Source organism: Callorhinchus milii, unplaced genomic scaffold (genome assembly GCF_018977255.1).
Source record: "Callorhinchus milii isolate IMCB2004 unplaced genomic scaffold, IMCB_Cmil_1.0 Scaffold394, whole genome shotgun sequence".
Lineage (NCBI taxonomy): Eukaryota > Metazoa > Chordata > Chondrichthyes > Chimaeriformes > Callorhinchidae > Callorhinchus > Callorhinchus milii.
This window is the reverse complement of record NW_024705135.1, coordinates 6,794-28,915: the sequence shown is the minus strand read 5'-3', so window position 1 is coordinate 28,915 and position 22,122 is coordinate 6,794. Positions and strand designations below refer to the sequence as shown.

The window sequence follows — 22,122 nt, the reverse complement described above, 5'->3', positions numbered from 1 at the left end:
GCTTTGAGACGTCTCGACGACGTGATAAGGCGCGATATCAAATGTGAGGTTTATTATTATTATTACTTACCCGGGTGTTCGAAACAGTTAGCCTAGCAAAAGACTACATCTACCCTCCTTCACAAACAGTTGGCAATAAAACGCATAGCTCGGTGCAACTTATCACAAGAATATATATATCAAGTCAGGTCATTTTTGGGTGTAATCCGATTTCGCATCAGTCAGTTTGCCAGTTGGTTTTGCTTTGCGGAGAGAACGAAAGAGAGAGACGTTCCATTGGTGGAGAGATAGTGTGTGTATGTGTGGGGGGGGGGGGGGGGTGAAGAAATACGTTTGAATCTTGGTATAAATTTACCCCTTAGGTGCAGAGTTCCTGCAGACGGAGTGAGAGAGCGAGAGAGGGTTGAGTTTTGCTACCAGCATTGGTTGTATCATGGCTTAGGTGTGATGTAATCAAGAGAGAGAGAGAGAGAGCCAAGCGTTAAACGATTACTTATGTATTCTGCTTTTCCCCACTCCTGAATTTCCCCCGACCAACCCTCCGACCCCCATTTAAAATGTAGGATTTAATTAAGAATCCTCTCCCAGGGAATCGCTTTGAGTAGAGAGGGTATGAGAGCGATGCTAACGTGAATTTTTTTTTTTTTTTTTGCAGGGAGAGCAGAGTCACAGACAGAGAGAGCAAGACATTTTTTTTTTAACCTCTATTCATATGATTCCTGATGGAAAGGAGCTGGGTTGAGCAGGGTTGCTATGGTGACGGGAGTCTGGAGAAAGGAGGCTTGAGAAAGTGGAAATAAGGGAGAGAGAGAGAGAGACGGGGGTGGGGGGGGGACGAGAGCGCGTGCAGGAAAGAGCGAAAGGCTTTTGTGTGTGTGTGTGATTTTTCTCTTTATTTGCGGAGGAAACTGGGAAGATCAGAGAGTTAAAGGGGGTAGAGGGGGGGGTGATGACTGAGAGAATGGCAGCCTTAGTCGGACTCTATGATACCAGCTCTCTCCTGCAGTTCTGTACTGGTAAGTACGCGCTCTTGAAAGGTTCATGGTTCCAAGAGAGAGAGAGAGGCGTAAGGAATGTCTACTCTCTGTGTAAACCCCTCTCCTCTCTCTCTCTCTCTCATGCGACGGATGACTTAAATGTCATTGTTTATTTCATACAACCTTTGACAGACAGTCCCTGGAGGTTTGAAGTGCGGAGGAGAGCATCGGCGTGTTCATGTGTTACCAAAAATAATAATAATTTGGTCACTCAATCTACCACTGTTTGTGGGAAAATTGTGCGCAATTGGCTGCCGCGTTTCGCCCATACAAATACAGAGTTACTACGCTTTATGGTATATTCTGTGAAGCTCTTTGAGTCGTCCACGATGATGTGATAAGGCGCTGTACCAAATGCAAGGATTATTATATAACTTTGTCTAAAATGCTCTGGGGTAAATTGGTGCTGTTTCAGCTTTTGTGTAATTTCTCTCCCGAGTCTTTTACCTGCGCTGACAGGCACCTGTCAATCAATGAACCGATCAAAGCAATCGAGAAAGCTCTTGGTGATATTAATAATAATTTATTTCTCTCTTTCAACTGGCCCCAAGGTGACGAGTCTGGCAGTGGAATGTCAGAATCGAGCCCCCCCCTCTGTGCCGGTCTCTAGTCCCGGTTCCTGAGCCAGGAGGGGCCGCAGTGTCCCGGGGCACTCACTGCTGATGGCAGTCCGGCCCGGCTCATTGGCAGGACCTGGAAGGGCCGACCAGTCACTGAGGGCAGGGAATCCTCCCCCTCAGCTCCTGTAATCCTGTAAGGCCAAAGCCCTCATGATAAGGTTGTCCTAGTTGGCCAAACAGCAGGAAAGCTTGCCAGATAGTGATATCAATATATCCTGTGAAGCGCTTTGAGATGTCTCGAAGACGTGATAAGACTCTGTATCAAATGCCAGGATTATTATTATCAATGGCCGACCTGTGTGTGGGTTTAGCCGGTTAGATTCCAGCAGTTACCCCAACGCACACTCTGGGCTCCCCCACCCCCGCAAGCCTTGGCTCTCGCCAACTGCACCCAATACTCTCCAGAATTAGGTGAACAGGATGTGTCCCTCCGGGGAGGGAGTAGAGAGAGAGCACTTTACACACCTGACAAATAGAAAATGTACACAAGGATTGCCTTGGGCATTTATTTTGGTCAACAATGTGTCCTGTCCTATCACCATGAACGGATGTCTCAAAGCTTCACTGAATACACTAACAAGCGGGTTCCTACTTACTGAGGTGTCTGTGTGTGTGTGTGTGTGGCGGCGGGGGAGTAAGGAAACTTGCCTAAGGTTTCGCCCTGACCTGACCCGCCCGGGAATCAAACCCGGGTCCTCTGGCTTGTGAGGCGAGGGGTCTAACCCCTGAGCTACAGGGGCTGTGGGGTGCGAGGCGAGGGGTCTAACCCCTGAGCTACAGGGGCTGTGGGGTGCGAGGCGAGGGGTCTACCACCTGAGCTACAGGGGCTGTGGGATGGGGGGCGAGGGTCTAACCCCTGAGCTACAGGGGCTGTGGGGTGCGAGGCGAGGGGTCTAACCCCTGAGCTAAAGGGGCTGGGGTGCGAGGCGAGGGGTCTAACCCCTAAGCTACAGGGGCTGTGGGGTGCGAGGGGTCTAACCCCTGAGCTACAGGGGCTGTGGGGTGTGAGGCGAGGGGTCTAACCCCTGAGCTACAGGGGCTGTGGGGTGGGGGCGAGGGGTCTAACCCCTGAGCTACAGGGGCTGTGGGGTGCGAGGGGAGGGGTCTAACCCCTGAGCTACAGGGACTCCACAAGCTGGGATTTGAGGAAAGATTTACACAGTAAATAATAAATCTGCTGATTGGAACTGGTGAGTTCTTGGAACATTGCCAGACCTTCAATTCTCCTCACTCATCGATCTTGTGACTGCATCGATCCTCGCCAGTTTCAGTTCCCCGGGGAATCTTCCCCTATATGACTGATCAGCAACTGATGTGACAGAATGTCCCTGAGCCACTTAACCCTTCCTGTTGTCCTGATGTCTCAGCCCGTGGCTCAGTCACTCACCCTCTCACCTCAAAGTCAGGAAGTGGTGGGTTTTGAAGGACTTGGAGCTCACAGTCGAGGCTGACTCTGCAGTGCTGGGGTGGGGGGAGACACTTGTCAGAGACGCTGTTGTTGTGACGTTATGTGTGTCTTGTTGTTGAACTTGTTGTTGACAGAGGACAGTGTGTGTGTGTGTCTTGATATTGACAGGAAAGAGCATGTCACTGACCAGCAGCCCTGATGGAGATGATGATGATAATGATGATGATGGTGGCGATGATGATGAATGATGATGTTAATGATGTTGATGGTGATGATGAATGATGGTGATGATGATTATGATGGTGGTGGTGGTGGTGATGATGATGATGGTGGTGTCGGTGATGATGTTGATAATGAGGGTGAGGATGATGGTGGTGATGGTGATGATGATGATGAGGGTGATGTTGATGATTATGATGATGGTGGTGATGGTGAGGGTGATGATGATGTTGGTGATGATGAGGGTGATAACGATGATGTTGATGATGATGGTGGTGATGATGATGGTGTTGATGATTATGATGATGAGGGTGATGATGATGATGTTGACAGAGGAGAGCGTGTCACTGACCAGCAGCCCCGATGGAGATGTTGACGACCGAATCTCTTATCTGGAGCAGCGGCTGCACCTGCAGGAGGACGAGATCCAGGTGCTGAGGGCCGCCCTGGCCGATGTGGTCAGGCGTCTGACTGTCACCGAGGAGCAGTGTGCCGCCCTCGGCAAGAAAACTCCCACCAGAGGTACCTTCATCATCACCATCATCATCACCATCAGGAGTCCTGAAGCTCATGGGTTAGACCCCTCCCCTCGCACCCCACAGTCCCTGTAGCTCATGGGTTAGACCCCTCCCCTCGCACCCCACAGCCCCTGTAGCTCAGGGGTTAGACTCCTCCTCACACCCCACAGCCCCTGTAGCTCAGGGGTTAGACCCCTCGCCTCACACCCCACAGCCCCTGTAGCTCAAGGGTTAGACCCCTCCTCACACCCCACAGTCCCTGTAGCTCAGGGGTTAGACCCCTCGCCTCACACCCCACAGCCCCTGTAGCTCAGGGGTTAGACCCCTCGCCTCGCACCCCACAGCCCCTGTAGCTCAGGGGTTAGACCCCTCGCCTCGCGAGCCAGAGGACTTGGGTTCGATTCCCAGGTGGGTCAGGTCAGAGCGAAACCTTAGGCAAGTTTCCTTACTCCCCCACCACCCCTGCCCCCCACCCACCCACACAGACACCTCAGTAAGTAGGAACCCGCTTGTTAGGTGACCAAAGGCGCTATCGAGAAGAAAGGTCTTCAGCAGAGACCTGAAAATAGGAAGAGAGGGGCGAGGGGAAAGGAGTTCCAGAGCTTCGGGGCGTAGTGGCTGAAGGCATGGCCGCCGAGGGTGAAGCGGAGGACTCGGGGGACGAGGAGGAGGCCAGACCCGGAGGAACAAAGGCAACGAGGAGAGAGGAGGTCAGAGAGGTCGGGGGGTGCAGAGGAGTGCAGGGACTTGAATACAAAGGTGAGGATCTTGAAGTCGATCCTCTCTGGGACAGGAGCCAGTGCAGTCTGACCAGGACTGGGGGGAGCGGGGTTTGGGGGTGGGGTGGAGGGCCAGGACTGGGGGGATCGGGGAGCGGAATTGGTGCGGGTGAGAATGTGGGCGCAGAGTTTTGAATGATTTGGATTTTACGGATGGTGGTGGAGGGGAGGAGGAGGGCATTGGAGTAGTGCAGCTGAGAGGTGACAAGGCCTGGACCAGGGTTTCAGTGGCTTTTGAAGTGAGGTATTGTCGGAGACGGACGATGCATTGGAGGTGGAAGAAAGCGGTGCTGGTGAGGGACCGGATGTGGGGGAGGAAGGATAATTGGGGGTCCAAGCTGACGCCGCGGTTGCGTACAGGTTCGGAGAGTTTTAGGGGGAGGTCGGGTAGGTGGAGGAGGTGAGAAACCGTGAGATTTTAGACGTTGACGAGAGCCAAAGAGTATGGCTTCCGTCTTGTCAACGTTCAGCTGAAGGAAGTTTGCGCTCATCCATCCCCTGAGGTCTGACAGGCAGAACATCAACAACAACAACAACAACAAGATTCCATTTATAAAGCGCCTTTCACGTCAGGAGGACGTCCCAAGGCGCTGCACAGTTGGGTCATGATCCGAGCAGGGGGGGAAATGGTCAGGGTGAGGGGAGGGAAGGGAGGGAGCGAGGAGGGGGGAAATGGTCAGGGTGAGGGAGGGAAGGGAGGGAGCGAGGAGGCGGGAAATGGTCAGGGTGAGGGGAGGGAAGGGAGGGAGCGAGGAGGGGGAAGAGAGTCGAGAGGGAGCTGAAGGCACGGTCAAAGAGAAAGGTTTTGAGACCAGCCTTGAAGGAGGAAAGGGAGGAAGCGGCGAAGGCACTGGGGATGGAGTTCCAGAGCCTCGGGGCTGAGAGGCTGAAGGCCCGACCACCGATGGTAGGGTGGTTGGGGCGGGGGACGTGGAGCAGACCAGAGCCAGAGGAACGGAGGGTACGGGCAGGTAGGTAGGGGGATAGTAGGTTGGAGAGGTAGGAGGGAGCGAGGCCGTGAATGGCCTTGTAGGTGAGGATGAGGATCTTGAAAGCAATCCTCTGGGGGATGGGGAGCCAGTGGAGGCGAGCGAGGGCGAGGGTGAGGGTGGGAGTGATGTGGGCGCGGTGTCTGGTGCGGGACAGTACACGAGCTGCAGAGTTCTGAATGACCTGCAGTGTGGAGGGAGGTGGCGGGAAGGCCGACGAGGAGAGAGTTCCCATAGTCCAGCCTTGAGGTGACAAAGGCGTGGACCAGGGTTTCAGCCGCGTGAGGGGTGAGGTAATGCCGTAGTCTGGCGATGTTCCGGAGGTGATGGAAGGCGGTGCCAGTTGTGGTGCGGATGTGAGGGAGAAAGGACAGCTCAGGGTCGAACAGAACCCCGAGGTTCCTGATGGCTTTGAGAGGTGGAGAGTGCAGCCTTGGATGCTGATGGTGTCAGCGCCTGAGGTGCGGAGGCGCTGACGTGAGCCAATCAGGAGGGCCTCAGTTTTGCGTACGTTGAGCTGAAGAAAGTTGTCTCTTGTCCAGGACTCGATGTCGGACAGGCAGCTGTCAGGACATCGGTGGTCGTGGAGTTGAGAGTAGAGGAGGAACTGGGGGGTGCAAAGCGAGGTGGAAAAATGTTGGGTGTTGTCTGCATACATGTGGAAATGTACGCCATGTCTGCGGATGACATCCCCAAGAGGGAGCATGAGGAGGAGGAAGGGGCCAAGGATGGATCCTTGGGGTACCCGCAGATGACCGGGTAAGAGCGGGAGGAGAAGCCATTTGTGCAGATGTACTGCTGGCGGTTTGTGAGGTAGGACTCGAACCGGGCGAGTGCAGTCACACTGAGGTGGACGACGGAGGAAAGGCGGTGGAGGAGGATGGCCTGATAGACTGTGTCGAAAGCGGCGGAGAGGTCCAGAAGGACAAGGAGACAGAGGGAGCCCCGGTCACAGATAGAGAGGATGTCGTTTGAGACTTTCACAAGCGCAGTCTCTGTACTGTGGGCGGAAACCGGACTGGAGGGGTTCAAAGAGGGAGTGGGAGGAGAGGTGTGCGCGGAGTTGATTGGCAACAACGCGGTCTAGGACTTTGGCGAGGAAGGGCAGGTTTGAAATAGAACGGCAGTGGCTGGGGTTTGAGGGATCTAGTGAAGGTTTTTTGAGGAGGGGGGTGATGACAGCAGTTTTGAGGGGGGCAGGGACTGATTGATGAGTGGGCAGAGGAGGGGGAGCTGGGTGACCAGCAAGTTGGTGAGAGGGGGTCGAGGCGGCAGGTGGTGGGTTTCATGGAGGTGATGGTGGGTGAGAGGGAGGAGGGAGAGATGGGGAGGAAGGAATGTAGGATGGGGGTGGTGGTAGGAACAGATGATGGGGAGGGTGAGGGGGACAGAGAGGGTGTGGTAGTGGGTAACAAGAGGCAGGTGGATGAGGCTGCCTGGCGGATGTTGTGTATTTTAGATGAAAAGAAGTCCATGACTTCCTCGCACTTGGCCGGTAATAATCCTTTTAAAACAAAATAATAATTTGGTCGCTCAAACCACAACTGTTTGTGGGGACGTCGTTGGGTGCAATTGGCTGCTGTATTTTGCCCACAAAAAAAATACACAGTCACTACACTTTAGAGAGACAACTTCAGCTCAACGGGCGCAAAACTGAGGCCCTCCTGATCGGCTCACGTCAGCGTCTCCGCACCTCAGGCGCCGACACCATCAGCATCCAAGGCCGCACTCTCCACCTCTCAAAGACATCAGGAATCTCAGGGTTCCCCTCGACCCTTTCTCCCTCATATCTGCGCCACAACTGGCACCGCCTTCCATCACCTCCAGAACATCGCAGACTACGGCACTACCTCACCCCTCACGCGGCTGAAACTCTGGTCCACACCTTTATCACCTCAAGGCCGGACTATGGGAACGCTCTCCTCGTCGGCCTTCCCGGCCCTCCCTCCACACTGCAGGTCATCCAGAACTCTGCAGCTCGTGTACTGACCCGCACCAGACACCGCGACCACATCACCCTCGCCCTCGCCCTCACCTTCACCCTCACCCTCGCTCGCCTCCACTGCTCCCCATCCCCCAGAGGATCGAGTTCAAGATCCTCATCCTCACCTACAAGGCCATTCACGGCCTCACTCCCTCCTACCTCTCTGACCTACTATCCCCCCACGTACCCCCCCGTACCATCCGTCCCTCTGGCTCCGGTCTGCTCCACATCCCCCGCCCCAACCGCCCGACCATCAGTGGCCTTCAGCCTCTCAGCCCCGAGGCTGTGGAACTCTATCCCCAGTGCCTTCGCCCCTTTCTCCCTTTCCTCCTTCAAGGCCGGTCTCAAGACCTTTCTTTTTGACTGTGCCTTCAGCTCCCTCTCGACTCTCTTCCCCCTCCTCGCCCCCTCCCTTCCCTCCGCTTCCCCTGACCATTTCCCCCTCCTCGCCCCCTCCCTTCCCTCCCCCTGACCATTTCCCCCCAATGCTCGGGTCCCGACCCAACTGTCCAGCGCCTTGGGACCTCATCCCGACGTGAAAGGCGCTCTATAAATGCAATCTTGTTGTTGTTGTTTACAGTGTATCCTGTGTGCTGAGGGGTTGGGTCACACTTGTTATTATTATCACCATCGTCACCAACATCTCAATCCTGGTGTCTGACCCGGCGCCTGATCACGTCATCGAGACGTCTCAAAGCGCTTCACAGGAGGCACTGTAAAGTGTAGTGACTGTGTGTTTTGTGGGCGAAACGCGGCAGCCGATTATATCTCTATATGAAATCTCTCTCTCTCTCCGTGGCAGCTTCGCACTGTGTGTCGTCCCTGCCAGGCCGCCTCGCCATCTGTAATGGACTCTCCGCATCCACCCGGAGAAATGCCGGACATTCCCACCTGACCAGGAGAGAGACCTCAACCGGGAGAGGGTGAGATGGGGAGCGAGGCGGGGGGTGGAGAGGTGCAATGGGGGGAAATGGGGTTCAGTTTCTTCTCGGACCTTATTATCAATAATAATAGTAATCCTTGCATTTGATACAGCGCCTGATCACGTCTTTGAGAGCGCTTCACAGTATGTAACCATAAAGTGTAGAGACTGTGTGTTTTGTGGGCGAAACGCGGCAGCCACTTGCGCACAGCGACGTCCCCACAAACAGTCGTGGATTGTTATCAACTTGCATTGAGGTGTGGCGGCGTCTCGGACAGTTTAACTTTGGCGGAGCCTGACACCGAGCCAGGGGAGGAGGTCGAAGAGGAGGGTCTTGAGACGGGCCTTGCAGGAGGCGAGGGAGGGAGGGAGAGAGACGGAGGGACTGTGGGATGGAGAGCCACAGGATGGGGTCAGAGAGGTTGAAGGCTCGACCACTTTGATATAAAGTGATTGCACCAACCACGCACTCACACACACACACACACACACACTTGTATGCGCGCACACACATGCACAAACACACACACGCACTGGTGCGCACACACATGCACGTACAGAAACTCACACACTCTTGTACACACTCACACTCTTGTGCACTCACACACTCTCACACACACACACACGCACGCTCACGCTGGCTGTGTGCTGACCCAGTAAGTTTAATTATTGAGCTGTTGCCCCGGGCTGCGTTTATTGGAACGTTTCCAAATGCTGAACAAGGAAATCATAAGTGATTGGATTGTGGAAGCTCTTGGCTCGCGGAGAGAGTGAGAGAGGAGAGCCAGAGAGAGAAGCAGTGAGAGAGAGAGAGAGAGAGAGAGAAACAGAAAGAGAGGGAGAGAGGTAAAAGACATAGAGAAAGAGTAAGAAAGAAGAAAGCGCGTGCGATTCTTTAGTTTGCTCACTAACTAGTAGTTAATTAGACGAATAATATCTGTCACTAAATAAGTTGATTGTCAGTTAATTTGTTTCCTGCACTGGAAGCCAACTGTGAAAGTTAGCGAGTTGTTAAGGTAACCAGTGACCAGCCCTGACCCACACACTGACCGAGATGAGCAAAGCTATGTAAGTGTGTGTGTGTGTGTGTCTCTCTCTCTCTGTCTCACACTTTGTGTGTGTCTCTCAGTCTGTGTGTGTTTGTCTCACAGTGTGTGTCTCTTTCTCTCTCTCTCTCTCTCTGTATGTCTGTGTGTCTCTCTCGCACTCTGTGTGTGTGTGTGTGTGTGTGTCTTTCTCTGTGTATCTCTCTTGCTCTCTCACTGTGTGTGTGTTTATATGTTTCTCTCTCTATCTCTTGGTGTGTGCGTGTGCGTATCTGTCTCTCTCTCTCTCTCCCGCACGCTCTCTGCCTCCCATGGAGGTCATTCTGTTTTTCACTTCTTTAAACTCCAGGATGTGGTTTCTGGCCACTAACTGTGTTTGTAGTGAGGGACAGACTAACAGATACCTGCCTGTCCGCCCCGGGCTGTCTGTGAATATTACTGGTTGGGTGTGTGTTGTTAATAATTCGACAGGCGGTGGTAAGAGTATAGCATTTATTGCATAAGATGAAAGGTTTAACAATCTGTAATTAAATTATACTACATATAACAACACAATAACAATACAACACATCTATATGGCGCTCCATGAATGTACTTTTGTTGTTGTTGATATAATTCAAATATTTATCACACAGCATACACTCAAGCTGTACTTAATGGTCACTTATTACTGGAGATAAATTCCCTCCCCCCTGTGCACTAGACATAGATACAGTCGAATGGATATGGATTCCACTGGGGCAGTGCTGACCCTCTACACATCTCCAACTGTTCCAAAGTCACATCTTTCTTTGATGAGTTTCTGGCCTCACCCTCCCCTGGCCCCAGAGAGAGCCCCCGCCCTTCACAGGCTGTTTGCAGAGAGAGAGAGATAATGGACATCAGAAGCGAACCTCTGCCCACCCAGAAAAGCTGCTCTTAACCACTTAACTATCAAATCTCCTGGAACATCCGTAGCTGTTTGAGATATATTAAAGCACCCTGAGGTGACAGTCAGTATATTTCAATAGTGACTCACACAGTGTAACACGTGTGTGTGTGTGTGTGTGTGTGTATCTCTCTCTCTGTCTCACACAGTGTTACCTGTGTGTGTGTGTGTGTAAGTGTGAGCGAGGCACACTCACAGAGGCACATTTACTCTCTGTCTATGTGTGTGCTTCTATCTCACTCTGTGTGTGTGTGTGTGTCACTCTCTGTCTCACTCTGTGTGTGTGTGTGTCACTATGTCTCACTGTGTGTGTGTCTCTCTCACTGTGTGTGTCTCTCTCACTGTGTGTGTCTCTCTCACTGTGTGTGTCTCTCTCACTGTGTGTGTGTCTCTCTCACTGTGTGTGTGTCTCTCTCACTGTGTGTGTGACTCTCTCTCACTGTGTGTGTCTCTCTCACTATGTGTGTGTGTGTTTGTATCTCTCTCACTGTGTGTCTCTCGCTCTCAGTGTGCGTCTGTCTCTTCCCCCCACTATTTTTGCACAGACAACCACAGACAAATCACACGCGAGCACTGGCTGGGAGCGGAAAGCTGTGCGTGTGAGTGAGTTGTGTTATCAGCACATAGTGCGGTTTGTTAAGTCAAGTTTTATTGCTGTGCTGAGCTCTCTCTCTCTCCTCTCTCTCGCTCTCGCTCTCTCTCGCTCAATGTGTACCCGGTGGGGAGGGAGGGAGTGCATTTGGCAGCAGTGACTGAGTCATTAAGTCAGCGCCTCGGGATGTCACTAACTATTTAAATCCCTGCCCAGCCCCACCCTGCACTAAACACAACCCTCCCTCCCGCTCACCACAATTCCCGCCCCACCAAAGCTCTGGCACGTCTGTCTGTGACCGGATGTTTCCTTGGGACGTCCTCCTGACGTGAAAGGCGCTTTATAAATGGAATCTTGTTGTTGTTGTTGTTGGGAATCGCAGTCAACTGCGGACAGTGGTGACTTTGTTTTTTGGGGGAAGGTGAACTTTTGACATAATTTTAATATTAATTTTGTTTTGTGTTACAGCAAACACAAGGAGGCGGTGTTCAGTGCAGGTAAAGGATAGAGGTCACAGACTCACACAAACATGAGCAGCTTCACCTCAACACTCCCTTCGTCCCCCCCATCTCTCTCTGTCTCTCTCACTCTGTTCCTGAGCCGGGAGGGTCCGCGGGGTCCCGGGGCACTCACTGCTGATGGCAGCACAGCCCGGCCCGGCTCATCGGCAGGACCTGGAAGGGCCGACCAGTCCCTGGGGGCCGGGAATCCTCCCCCTCAGCTCCTGGTAACCCCACAGCCAAAGCCCCAACTAACTAACGGGGAGGGGGTCCGAGCGGGACACGCAGCGGGAAAGCTCGGCCAGACAGCGCTCGCTCTCTCTCTCTCTCTCTCTCGCTCTCGATGGCTGAGCTGTGTGTGGGTTTAGTTGGTTAGACCCCAACAGTTACCCCAACGCACACTCTGGGCTCCCCCCCCCCCCTCCAAAGCCTGGGCAGTGTGTGTGTGTGAGAGATGCGTATCCCATGGCTGATGGTGATGGCTTTCCATGCGTGTGTGTGTGTCAGAGGTGATTGATCGGGGACGGGGTGGGGGTGAATGGAGGTTATTGATCGGGTATTGATTGTGATCGGCAGATGATGGTTATGTACGGATGTTTCTGCGGGGACGACCGGTCACCATGTTCTTGCCGCAGGAGGTGACTGACTCTTACCAGCTGCACAGCCCAGCTACCCTGCCACCCCACAAGCTGAAGATGGACTGGGTGTATCCTTTACCCTGAGTGTCACTGACATAGCTTCTCCACCACCCCCCCACCCCCCGGAACACTTAACCTTTGGGAGGGGTGGTCACAGGATTAGGGGGTTAACGGGTGGGGTGTTGGGGTCATGCCTGGGGTCAGGGTTGGGAGGGTAATGGTTGGCGGTTGGGGGGGCTGGGGGTCAGGGTGGGGAGGTTGGGGGGCTGGGCGGCAGGGTGGGGAGGTTGGGGGGGCTGGGGGTCAGCACTGACGGCCGATGACCTTAACGGGGGTGTAGCTATGGGTACCGGGGGAGGGATTGTCGCTCTAACCTGTACCTGTTGCCGACCGGAGAGATCGTGTACTTTGTGGCCTCAGTGGTTGTTCTCTACAACATGGAGGAGCAGCTCCAGAGACACTATGTGGGGCACAGCGACGACGTCAAGTGGTGAGGAGGGGCGACACCAACCCTGACCTCTAACCTCTCGCCCTAACACCAACACTCACTCACTCACACCGAGTGGGACGTCCCGGGCTCCCCTCCCTCCCTCCCTCCCTGTCTGTGTCACTGAGCCCTTCACACGTGCACTGGAGCTCTCTCCTCTAAACACCGCCCCCTCCCCCACCGAAAAACCGCCCACCGCACCCCCACCGCCCCCCGTCCCCCCTGCCCCCCACCCACTCCCACACCAACCCCCCCGCTCTCCCCCACCACCCCCACCGCCCACCGCACCCTCCACCACCACCCCCACCCCACCGCCCCGTCCACCACCACCCCCCACCCCCACCGCCCCGTCCACCACCACCCCCACCCCCACCGCCCCCTCCCCCTCCCCCACCACCCCCCACCGCGCCCCTCCCTCCCCACACACACACCCTGACACCTGTTCTCCCCCACCCCAGTCTGGCAGTGCATCCTGATCGTGTCACCATAGCAACGGGACAAGTAGCGGGAAACGGGAGAGACGGAAAGGTACGGCCACGGTCTGTCTGTGTGTGTCTGTGTGTGTCTGTGACTCTCTGTCTGTCTGTGAAACTCACTCTCCCCCCAGTATCTCTCAATCTCTCTCACTCTCTCTCTCTCTCACTCTCTCTCTCTATAACTGTCTCTCTGTGTGTCTCTCCCCCTATGGATTTCTCATCCTCTCTCTCCCCCCCCACTCCCCCCGACAGCCGCTGGCCCCTCACGCCCGGGTCTGGGACTCCGTCAGCCTCAACACTCTGCACATCATCGGGGGCTTCGACCGGGCGGTCACTTGCCTCAGCTTCTCCCAGAGCGTGAGTCACCGGGGGGGGGAGGGGGAGGGAGAGGGGGGGGGGATGGAGAGAGGGGAGGGAGGGGGAGGAATGATGAGAGGGAGGAATAGATAGGTGAGGTGTGTTGGTGTCCAGAGGGACTCGGGTGTCCTGTACACCATCACAGGAAGTTATTCTGCAGGTGCAGCAGCGATTAGGAAGGGGAACGGTATGTTAGAGTTCATTATGAAAGGATTAGAGTATAAGAGTCGGGAAGTCTCACTGCAACTGTATAGGGCCCTGTGAGACCACACCTGGAATACTGTGGGCAGTTTTGGTTCCTTATTTTGGGAAGGATGGACTTCACTCAAAGGGCAGTGAATGTATGGAACTCACTACCCCAAAGGGCTGTTGACGCTCAGTCCTTGAACATATTCAAGACTGAGAGAGATAGATGTCTTATTGCCAAAGGGATTAAGGGATATGGGGATAAGGCAGCGTCAGGTTATTAGCTGGAGTTGGATTAGAAGATCAGCCATGAATGAATGGCGGGGCAGAGGCTCGAAGGGCCGAATGGCCGACTCCTGCTCGTACATGTTATGTTATGAATGGAGAGAGAAGGGGAGGGAGAGAGAGAGAGGGAGGATGGAGAGGGGGGGATGGAGAGAGGGAGGATGGAGAGAGGGAGGATGGAGAGAGGGAGGATGGAGAGAGGGAGGATGGAGAGAGGGATGGTGAAAGGGTGGGATGTGGAGAGAGGGCGAGATGGAGGGAATCTGTGGTGTAGTGGTTGCTGCGCTCACCTCAAAAATAAATATAATGATGGTGTGATACTGGCGGCTGTGTGTTGTGTTGTGTACAGAATGGAGGAGGGTATCTTTGTGCTGTGGACGACTCCAATGAACACATGTTGTCTGTGTGGGATTGGCCACGAGAGAGCCGGGTGTCGGAGGTCAAGGTCAGTCTCTCTCTCCCCCTCATACACTCTGTCTCTCTCACTCTCACATCCGCTCTCTGTCTCACTCTCTCACATGCACTCTCTTTCTCTCACACAAACCCTCACACGCCCTCCCTCCCTTTCACACACTCCCTCCCTTTCACACACTCCCTCCCTTTCACACACTCCCTCCCTTTCACACACTCCCTCCCTTTCACACACTCCCTCCCTTTCACACACTCCCTCCCTCTCTCACACTCCCTCGCTCCCTCTCACACAATCCCTCACTCCCTCACACTCCCTCGCTCCCTCACACTCCCTCGCTCCCTCACACTCCCTCGCTCTCTCACACTCCCTCGCTCCCTCTCACACAATCCCTCACTCCCTCACACTCCCTCGCTCCCTCACACTCCCTCGCTCTCTCACACTCCCTCGCTCTCTCACACTCCCTCCCTCCTGCTCACACAATCCCTCACTCCCTCACACTCCCTCGCTCTCTCACACTCCCTCGCTCTCTCACACTCCCTCGCTCTCTCACACTCCCTCGCTCTCTCACACTCCCTCGCTCTCTCACACTCCCTCCCTCCTGCTCACACAATCCCTCACTCCCTCACACTCGCTCACACTCCCTCACACTCCCTCACACTCGCTCACACTCCCTCACACTCTCTCACACTCTCTCACACTCTCTCACACTCTCTCACACTCTCTCACACTCCCTCACACTCTCTCACACTCCCTCGCACTCTCTCACACTCCCTCTCACTCTCTCACACTCCCTCCCCCCCTCTCTCACACTCCCTCACTCTCTCACACTCCCTCGCTCCCTCTCATACAATCCCTCACTCTCTCACACTCCCTCCCTCCCTCTCACACAATCTCACTCTCTGTCATACGATCTCTCTCTCTCTCTCTCTCTCTCCCTCTCTCGTTGTCAGTGCTCTAATGAGCCTGTGTTGGCGGCGAGTTTCCACCCGACGGAGGCGAACCTGATCGTCACCTGCGGGAAATCCCACATCCTGTTCTGGACCCTGGAGGGCAGTGTTCTGACCAAGAAACAGGGCATCTTCGAGGTGAGACCACGACAACATCATACAACTAACTCCTCACAAGCCAGAGGACCCGGGTTCGATTCCTGGGCGGGTCAGGTCAGGTCAGGCCGGAACCTTCGGCAAGTTTCCTCACTCCCCACACACACGCACACGCACACGCACACGCACACACACACACGCCTCTGTTTACCGGCAGTCAGTAGGAACCTGCATGTTAGTCGATTGGGGGATCACTTTCCCGGGGGTAATAATAATAATAATTTGGTCACTCAATCCATGACTGCTTGTGGGACACTGCTGTCACTACACTTACAACGTATCCCGTGAAGCGCTTTTGAGTTGTCTCGAAGACACGATAAAATGCAAGGATTATTATTATTAATATTATTATTCTGACCTGTTTGTTTGCGCGTTTGTTTCTGTGTCTCAGAAACAGGAGAAACCCAAGTACGTTCTGTCGGTGACTTTCTCACAGAATGGAGACGTGATCTCGGGAGATTCCAGTGGAAACCTCATTATCTGGGGAAAAGGTCAGTCTCGCCGCTCCCCGACCTTCCTCGCTTCCGAATCAGGAAGTTATGGGTTCGAGCCCCGTCCCCCACATCAGGGACTCTGAGCTCACAGTCCAGGCTTCACACAGCGCTGGGGAGAGAGAGAGAGAGAGCTGCATTGTCAGTCAAAGCCCCTCCAAGGCCTCGCTCCTCCCTACCTCTGTGACCTACAACTCCATAATTAACCTGTCCGCTCCCTCCGCTCAGCGGCTCTGGTCTGCTCCACATCCCCCCACCATCAGCCTCTGTGCCCCCAACCTTTGTAATCCCATCCCACAGTCCCTCCGCCTCACGCCCTCCCAACCTCGCCCCCTCCCTCGCCCTCTTCAAGGCCAGTGTCAAGACCCTCCTCTTCAACCAACGCGCCTTCGGTCACCCTCCTATCTCCACCCCCTCCTGATCCCAACCCTCAGCTCAGGTCCAAACCCCTGACTGTCCAGCGCCTCGGGATGTCCTCCTGACACGAAAGGCAACGTGTAAATGTCATGTGTTGTTGTTGCTGGTTTCAGGGACTAACAGGATCCGCAGTGTGGTTGCGGGAGCTCACGAAGGGGGGATTTTCAGTGTGTGTATGCGGAACGATGGGACCCTTTTGTCGGGCGGAGGGAAAGATCGGAAACTCATCCTGTGGGATCAACAATACCGTAAACTGCAGGAGAGCGAGGTTAGAGAGAGCTTCGTTCCTTCCCTTCCTCACTACTATGTCCTCCCTCCTCATCTCCCTCGTAACTCAATGGTTAGAGCCTTCGTCTCGCAAACGAGAGACCCGGGTTCGATTCCCGGGCGGGTCAGGTCAGGATGAAACACGCATCTGTTTCCCAGCAGTCAGTAGGAACCCGCTTGTTAGTCGATTTCTGGGGGTAATAATCCCTTCAAAATAAAATAAATAATAATAAATCGGTCACTCAACCCCCGGCTGTTTGTGGGGACGTCGCTGGGCACAATCGGCTGCGGTGTTTCACCCCCAAAACACACAGTCACTACACTTTACAGTGTATCCTGTGAAGTGCTTTGAGACGTTTTGACGACGTGAGGACCCCGGGATTATTATTATTCACTCACATACACTGACTCGGAGGCGGGAGGGCGAGCAACGGAGAGGCCCAACTTGTGATTATTGCTCATGTTAAGACTGTGTACGTGTGTGTGTGCGCGCGCATGTGTGTGTGTGTGTGTGCGCGCGTGTGTGTGTGTAAGAAGGATAGTGAGCGGCTGACTCTTTGTGTGTCCTTGTGCAGGTGCCGGAGGCCTTTGGGCCGGTGAGGACGATTGCGGAGGGGAAGGGGGCTGAGCTGTTCGTGGGGACCACCCGCAACTGTATCCTCCAGGGCTCCCTGGCCAATGGGTACAACCCCATTGTACAGGTCAGTGTGAGCAGCCAACACCGCGACTGCCTACTCACTAACACACTCACTAACACACTCACTAACACACTCACTCACTCACTCACTCACTCTCACTCACTAACACACACACTCACTCACTAACACACTCACTAACACACTCACTAACACACTGACTCTCATTAACACACTCACTAACACACTCACTCACTCTCACTCACTCACTAACACACACACTCACTCACTAACACACTCACTCACTAACACACACACTCACTCACTAACACACACTCACTAACACACACTCACTGCCCCCTCACTCACTAACACTCGCTCACTCGCTCACTCACCCTCCCGCTCGCTCACCCTCCCGCTCGCTCACTCTCTGCTCCCTCTACACTCCACACAAACATTCGCTCTCCCTTTCTTTCTCTCTCCATCGCTCTTTTGTGTGAGTCGTTTTGATGATGATGATGATGATGATGGTGTCTCAGGGTCACACTGACGAGCTGTGGGGTTTGGCTGCTCACCCCAGTACTGGGCTGTTTGCCACGTGCGGCCATGATCGTCTGCTTCACCTGTGGGATTCCAGCTCCCACCAACCTGTGTGGAGTCAGACTCTGGACGTAAGTGTGTGTTGCTGTGGTGTGTGTGTGTGTGTAAGTGTTCCGAGACGCGACCCCCGTGAAGGGCGCTAATATAAATGCAACTTGTTATTTGTGTGGGTCTGTGAATGATAAGAATAATTCGGTCACTTCAACCCACTGCTGTTTGTGGGGACGTCGCTGGGCGCAATTGGCTGCCGCCTTTCGCCCACAAAACGCACAGTCACTACGCTTGACAGCAAGTCCTGGTGAAGCGCTTTGAGACGTCTCAAGGACGTGATGAGGCGCCGGGTCAAATGCCGGGATTATTATTATTATTATCCTTAATTTCCTCTTTTTTCCGGCAGGATCCGGCCCAGGCGGTGGGATTCCATCCCAGTGGATCTGTCATCGCGGTGGGGCTACAGACAGCCAAGTGAGGCGGGTGGGGGGGGGGCGGGGTGTTGGGAGGTTGGAGACGAAATAGCACCACTGGCTCCCTATTGGGGGGGGCGGAGGGCGGGGGGGTGTTGGTGTCAGTGACTGAGCTGTGTTGTTGGGGGGGTGGGGAGTGTTGGGGGGGGGTTGATGTTGGAGTGAGTGACTGTGGGGTGGGGGTCTCTGTGATCTCGGCAGGTGGCTGGTGCTGGACGTGGAGACGCAGGAGGTGGTGACGTGTCGCAGCGACGGCAATGAGAAATTTTCGGTCATGGCTTACTCCCCCGGTGAGCGACCCAACACCTCTGTGTCTCTCTCTCTCTCTCTCTCTCGCGCTCTCCTCTTCTCCTTTTCTTTTTTTCTCTCCTCTTTCTCTCCTTTATCTCTCTCTCTCTCTCTCTCTCTTCACAGATGGGAATTTCTTGGCGATCGGTTCCCACGACAACTATGTGTATGTTTACGGTGTGTCTGACGGCGGCAGGAAGTACAGTCGGATCGGGAGGTGCTCAGTGAGTCAGCGCCGGGGGCGGGGCCGTGAGGGGGAGGGACCATGAGAGAGGGAGGGAGGGGCCTCGGGGGCGGGGGCCGCGAGCCTCGGGGGAGGGAAGCGAGTGAGGGGGTCGCGCGTGCGGTCAGCCTCTCTGCCCCCACCCTCTGGAACTCCATCCCAGAGTCCCTCCGCCTCGCCCCTCCCTCACCGCCTTCCCTCGCCCCTCCCTCACCGCCTTCCCTCGCCCCTCCCTCACCGCCTTCCCCCGCCCCTCCCTCACCGCCTTCCCTCGCCCCTCCCTCACCGCCTTCCCTCGCCCCTCCCTCACCGCCTTCCCTCGCCCCTCCCTCACCGCCTTCCCTCGCCCCTCCCTCGCCTCCTTCCCCGGCCCTCCCTCGCCTCCTTCCCTCGCCCCTCCCTCACCACCTTCCCTCGCCCCTCCCTCACCGCCTTCCCTCGCCCCTCCCTCACCGCCTTCCCCCGGCCCTCCCTCGCCTCCTTCCCTCGCCCCTCCCTCACCGCCTTCCCTCGCCCCTCCCTCACCGCCTTCCCCCGCCCCTCCCTCGCCTCCTTCAAGGCCCGTCTGAACCCTCCGGTCACCCTCCCCCGCCCTCCACCCCTTCCTGATGCCAACGCTCAGCTCGGGTCCAAACCCCTGACTGTCCGGCCCAGCGCCCGGGGACGTCCTCCCGACGCCGCGTGTGTGAGTTGCTGTTGTTGTTGTTGTTGTTTCCTGTCTCAGGGCCACTCGAGCTTCGTCACTCACCTGGACTGGTCGCACGACAGTCACTATTTCGTCACCAACTCGGGCGACTACGAGATTCTCCACTGTGAGTGTGTGGGCGGGGCTCGGGGCGGGGGGAGGGGGACAGGGAGGGGTGGGGAGGAGCTTGTGCGGGAATGGGAGGAGCTTGGTGGATGGGAGGAGCTTAGTGGAGGGGAGGAGCTTTGGAGGGGAGGAGTTCCAATGGGAGGGGGTAAGGTTCGTGGGTAGAGGGTGGGGAGGGGGAGCTCGGGTGGGTGGGTGGGTGGTGCTGGGGAGGGGAGGGGCTTGGTCAGGGAGGGGGTGGTCCTTGGTAGGGGAGGGGCTTGGGTGGGTGGGAGGAGCTAATGGGAGGGGGAGGGGCTTCCTGGTCTCCCTCTCACTCGCTCTCTCACACAGGGACCCCGAGCTGTAAGCAGGTGACCAGCGCAGACCAGGTGCGCAGTGTGCAATGGGTCTCCTCCACCTGTGCACTGGGCTTCCAGGTGTTTGGTAAGTCAGGACTTCAGGGGCAACTCACAGTTTCTACCCCCCTCACCCACCCCACCCACACACACACAAACTACACAGTCACTTCACTCCCTGGAATGGGCGGGGGGAGCGCGGGCGTCAAACACAAGACGTTTGAGACGTTGCGATGACCTGTCAGGCATCGAGCAAAGGGATTACGTGTACCAGAGCACTTCATCATCGGTGATTCACTGTATAGTCGGGGACACGACATGTCAGGCGACCGCCAGGACGGTGGGAGGTGCACCAGATGGGCCTCGTTCTTCTTTTGTCCAACAAACTCTTGCTTTCCGGTGGGTGTTGCGCAGTCCCTGTAGCGCATTAGAGCCTTCGCCTCGCAAGCGGAAGGACTCGGGTTGGATTCCCGGACGGGGAGAGAGAGCGCTGTGTAAATGTGGGCCAATAAAATTTTAAAAAAACAGTCACTCAACCCCCACCGCTGTTTGTGGGGACGTCGCTGGGCGCAATGGGCTTCCGTGTTTCGCCCACAAAATACACAGTCACTGCACTTGACAGTGTATCGTGTGAAGCGCTTTGAGACGTCTCAACCATGTGATGAGGCGCCGGGTCAACCGCCAGGACTGTCATCATGACGATGATTAATGTACTCTCTCTCTCTCTCTCTCTCTCCCCACAGGGGTGTGGCCGGAGGGAGCAGACGGCACGGATATCAACGCTATTTGCCGGTCAGCTGATGACCAGCTGTTAGCCACGGCCGACGATTTTGGCAAAGTCAACCTGTTCTCGTTCCCCTGCTCCCACCCTCGGGTACGTGTGTCACCACAGAAACACCAGGACCTTCAGCACTCACCTTAAACTTAGCTGTGGGGTCCTGTAGTGTAGGGGTCAGAGCTCTCGCCTCGCAAGCCAGAGGCCCCCACCCGGGCAGATTAGATCAGAGCGAAACCTTAGACAAGTTTCCTTACTGCCGACCCCCCCCCCTCCCCCCCCCCCACACACACACACACACACCCCCACACACACCCCCACGCGCCTGTTTACCAGGAACCCGCTGGTTAGTCAATTGGGGGATCACTTTCCGGGGGTAATAATCCCTTCAGAATAATAGTAATGTCGTCACTCAACCCACGGCTGTTTGTGGGGGACGTCGCCGGGCGCAATTCGCTGCCGCATTTCACCCGCAAAACACACAGTCACTACACTTTACAGTGTCTCCTGTGAAGCGCTTTGGGACGTCTCGAAGACGTGATCAGGCGCCGGGTCAAATGGCAGGATTATTATTATTATGTATTATTATAATTGTGCTGTTTAAGCGCTCTGGAGCGTTACCCTGCGTGAGGGACACTGTATAATTGCTTGTGTTGTTGTTGTTGTTGTTGTTGTTGTTTTTCCAGGCTCCCAGTCACAGTTATGGTGGACACAGCAGTCATGTCACCAACGTGACTTTTCTCCACGGCGATGCCCAGCTGGTCTCCATCGGCGGCAAAGACACCAGTGTCATCCAGTGGGGGGTCGTTTAGGGGCTTTGCCCCCTCCCGCGCTCCCTCCCCCCCCACCACGTCCTCCAACATGAGGCTGAGAGAGCGCGGGTGGGAGGGGGGAGATGGGTGATTCCGTGATTCCGTCTCCCTTGGTTTATTTCAGTGGATGAAATCCCTCTCTTTTGGGGGGGGGGGAGGGTGGGAGGGTGAGTGAGGGGTGAGTGCATTGGGGGTGAGACCCGCATCTTCAGCCCCTCCTCGTCTTCATCTCTTCCTCTTCAATGCTCTACACACACACTCTATATCTCTCTCAATCGCTCACTCTATTTCTCTTTCGTTCTTCTGACGCCCCCTCCTTCCCCCCTCCCTCGCCCCTCCCTCCCTCACCCCTCCCTCGCCCCTCCCTCTGCCCTTTGCCCCTCCTCCATGGCCCCTGCCCCTTCCCGCCCACCTTTGGTGCTATTTTCCTGGTTGGTGCTGGGATCTCCGGGAAGCTCTGTGCCGTGTTCCTGACACGGGAACGGCTGGAAGTTCCCCCCAAGCTTCCTTTCCTT

At 55.4% G+C, this 22,122-nt stretch overlaps 1 protein-coding gene across 4 annotated transcripts; it reads left to right on the top strand.

The window, feature by feature from the left end:
- Positions 1–83: 83 nt before the first annotated feature.
- Positions 84–21,761, top strand: LOC103173259 (echinoderm microtubule-associated protein-like 1). Of its 4 annotated transcripts, XM_042346193.1 has the most exons (21): positions 84–1,016; positions 3,618–3,806; positions 8,357–8,477; positions 11,511–11,539; positions 12,119–12,248; positions 12,521–12,670; positions 13,126–13,195; positions 13,396–13,500; positions 14,321–14,416; positions 15,334–15,468; positions 15,878–15,977; positions 16,508–16,662; positions 17,237–17,362; positions 17,836–17,967; positions 18,294–18,361; positions 18,562–18,650; positions 18,775–18,872; positions 19,596–19,683; positions 20,016–20,108; positions 20,764–20,894; positions 21,482–21,761. In XM_042346193.1, exons 1-21 carry the CDS (start codon positions 950–952, stop codon positions 21,605–21,607), a joined length of 2,298 nt encoding a protein of 765 aa, XP_042202127.1. In that variant the 5' UTR covers positions 84–949; the 3' UTR covers positions 21,608–21,761. The 4 variants fall into 4 exon arrangements, with proteins under 4 accessions (XP_042202127.1, XP_042202128.1, XP_042202129.1 ...); XM_042346194.1 differs by lacking the exon at positions 3,618–3,806 and having other exon boundaries at positions 86–1,016; XM_042346195.1 differs by lacking the exons at positions 84–1,016; positions 3,618–3,806; positions 8,357–8,477 and adding an exon at positions 9,316–9,544.
- The last annotated feature ends 361 nt before the right edge of the window (positions 21,762–22,122 follow it).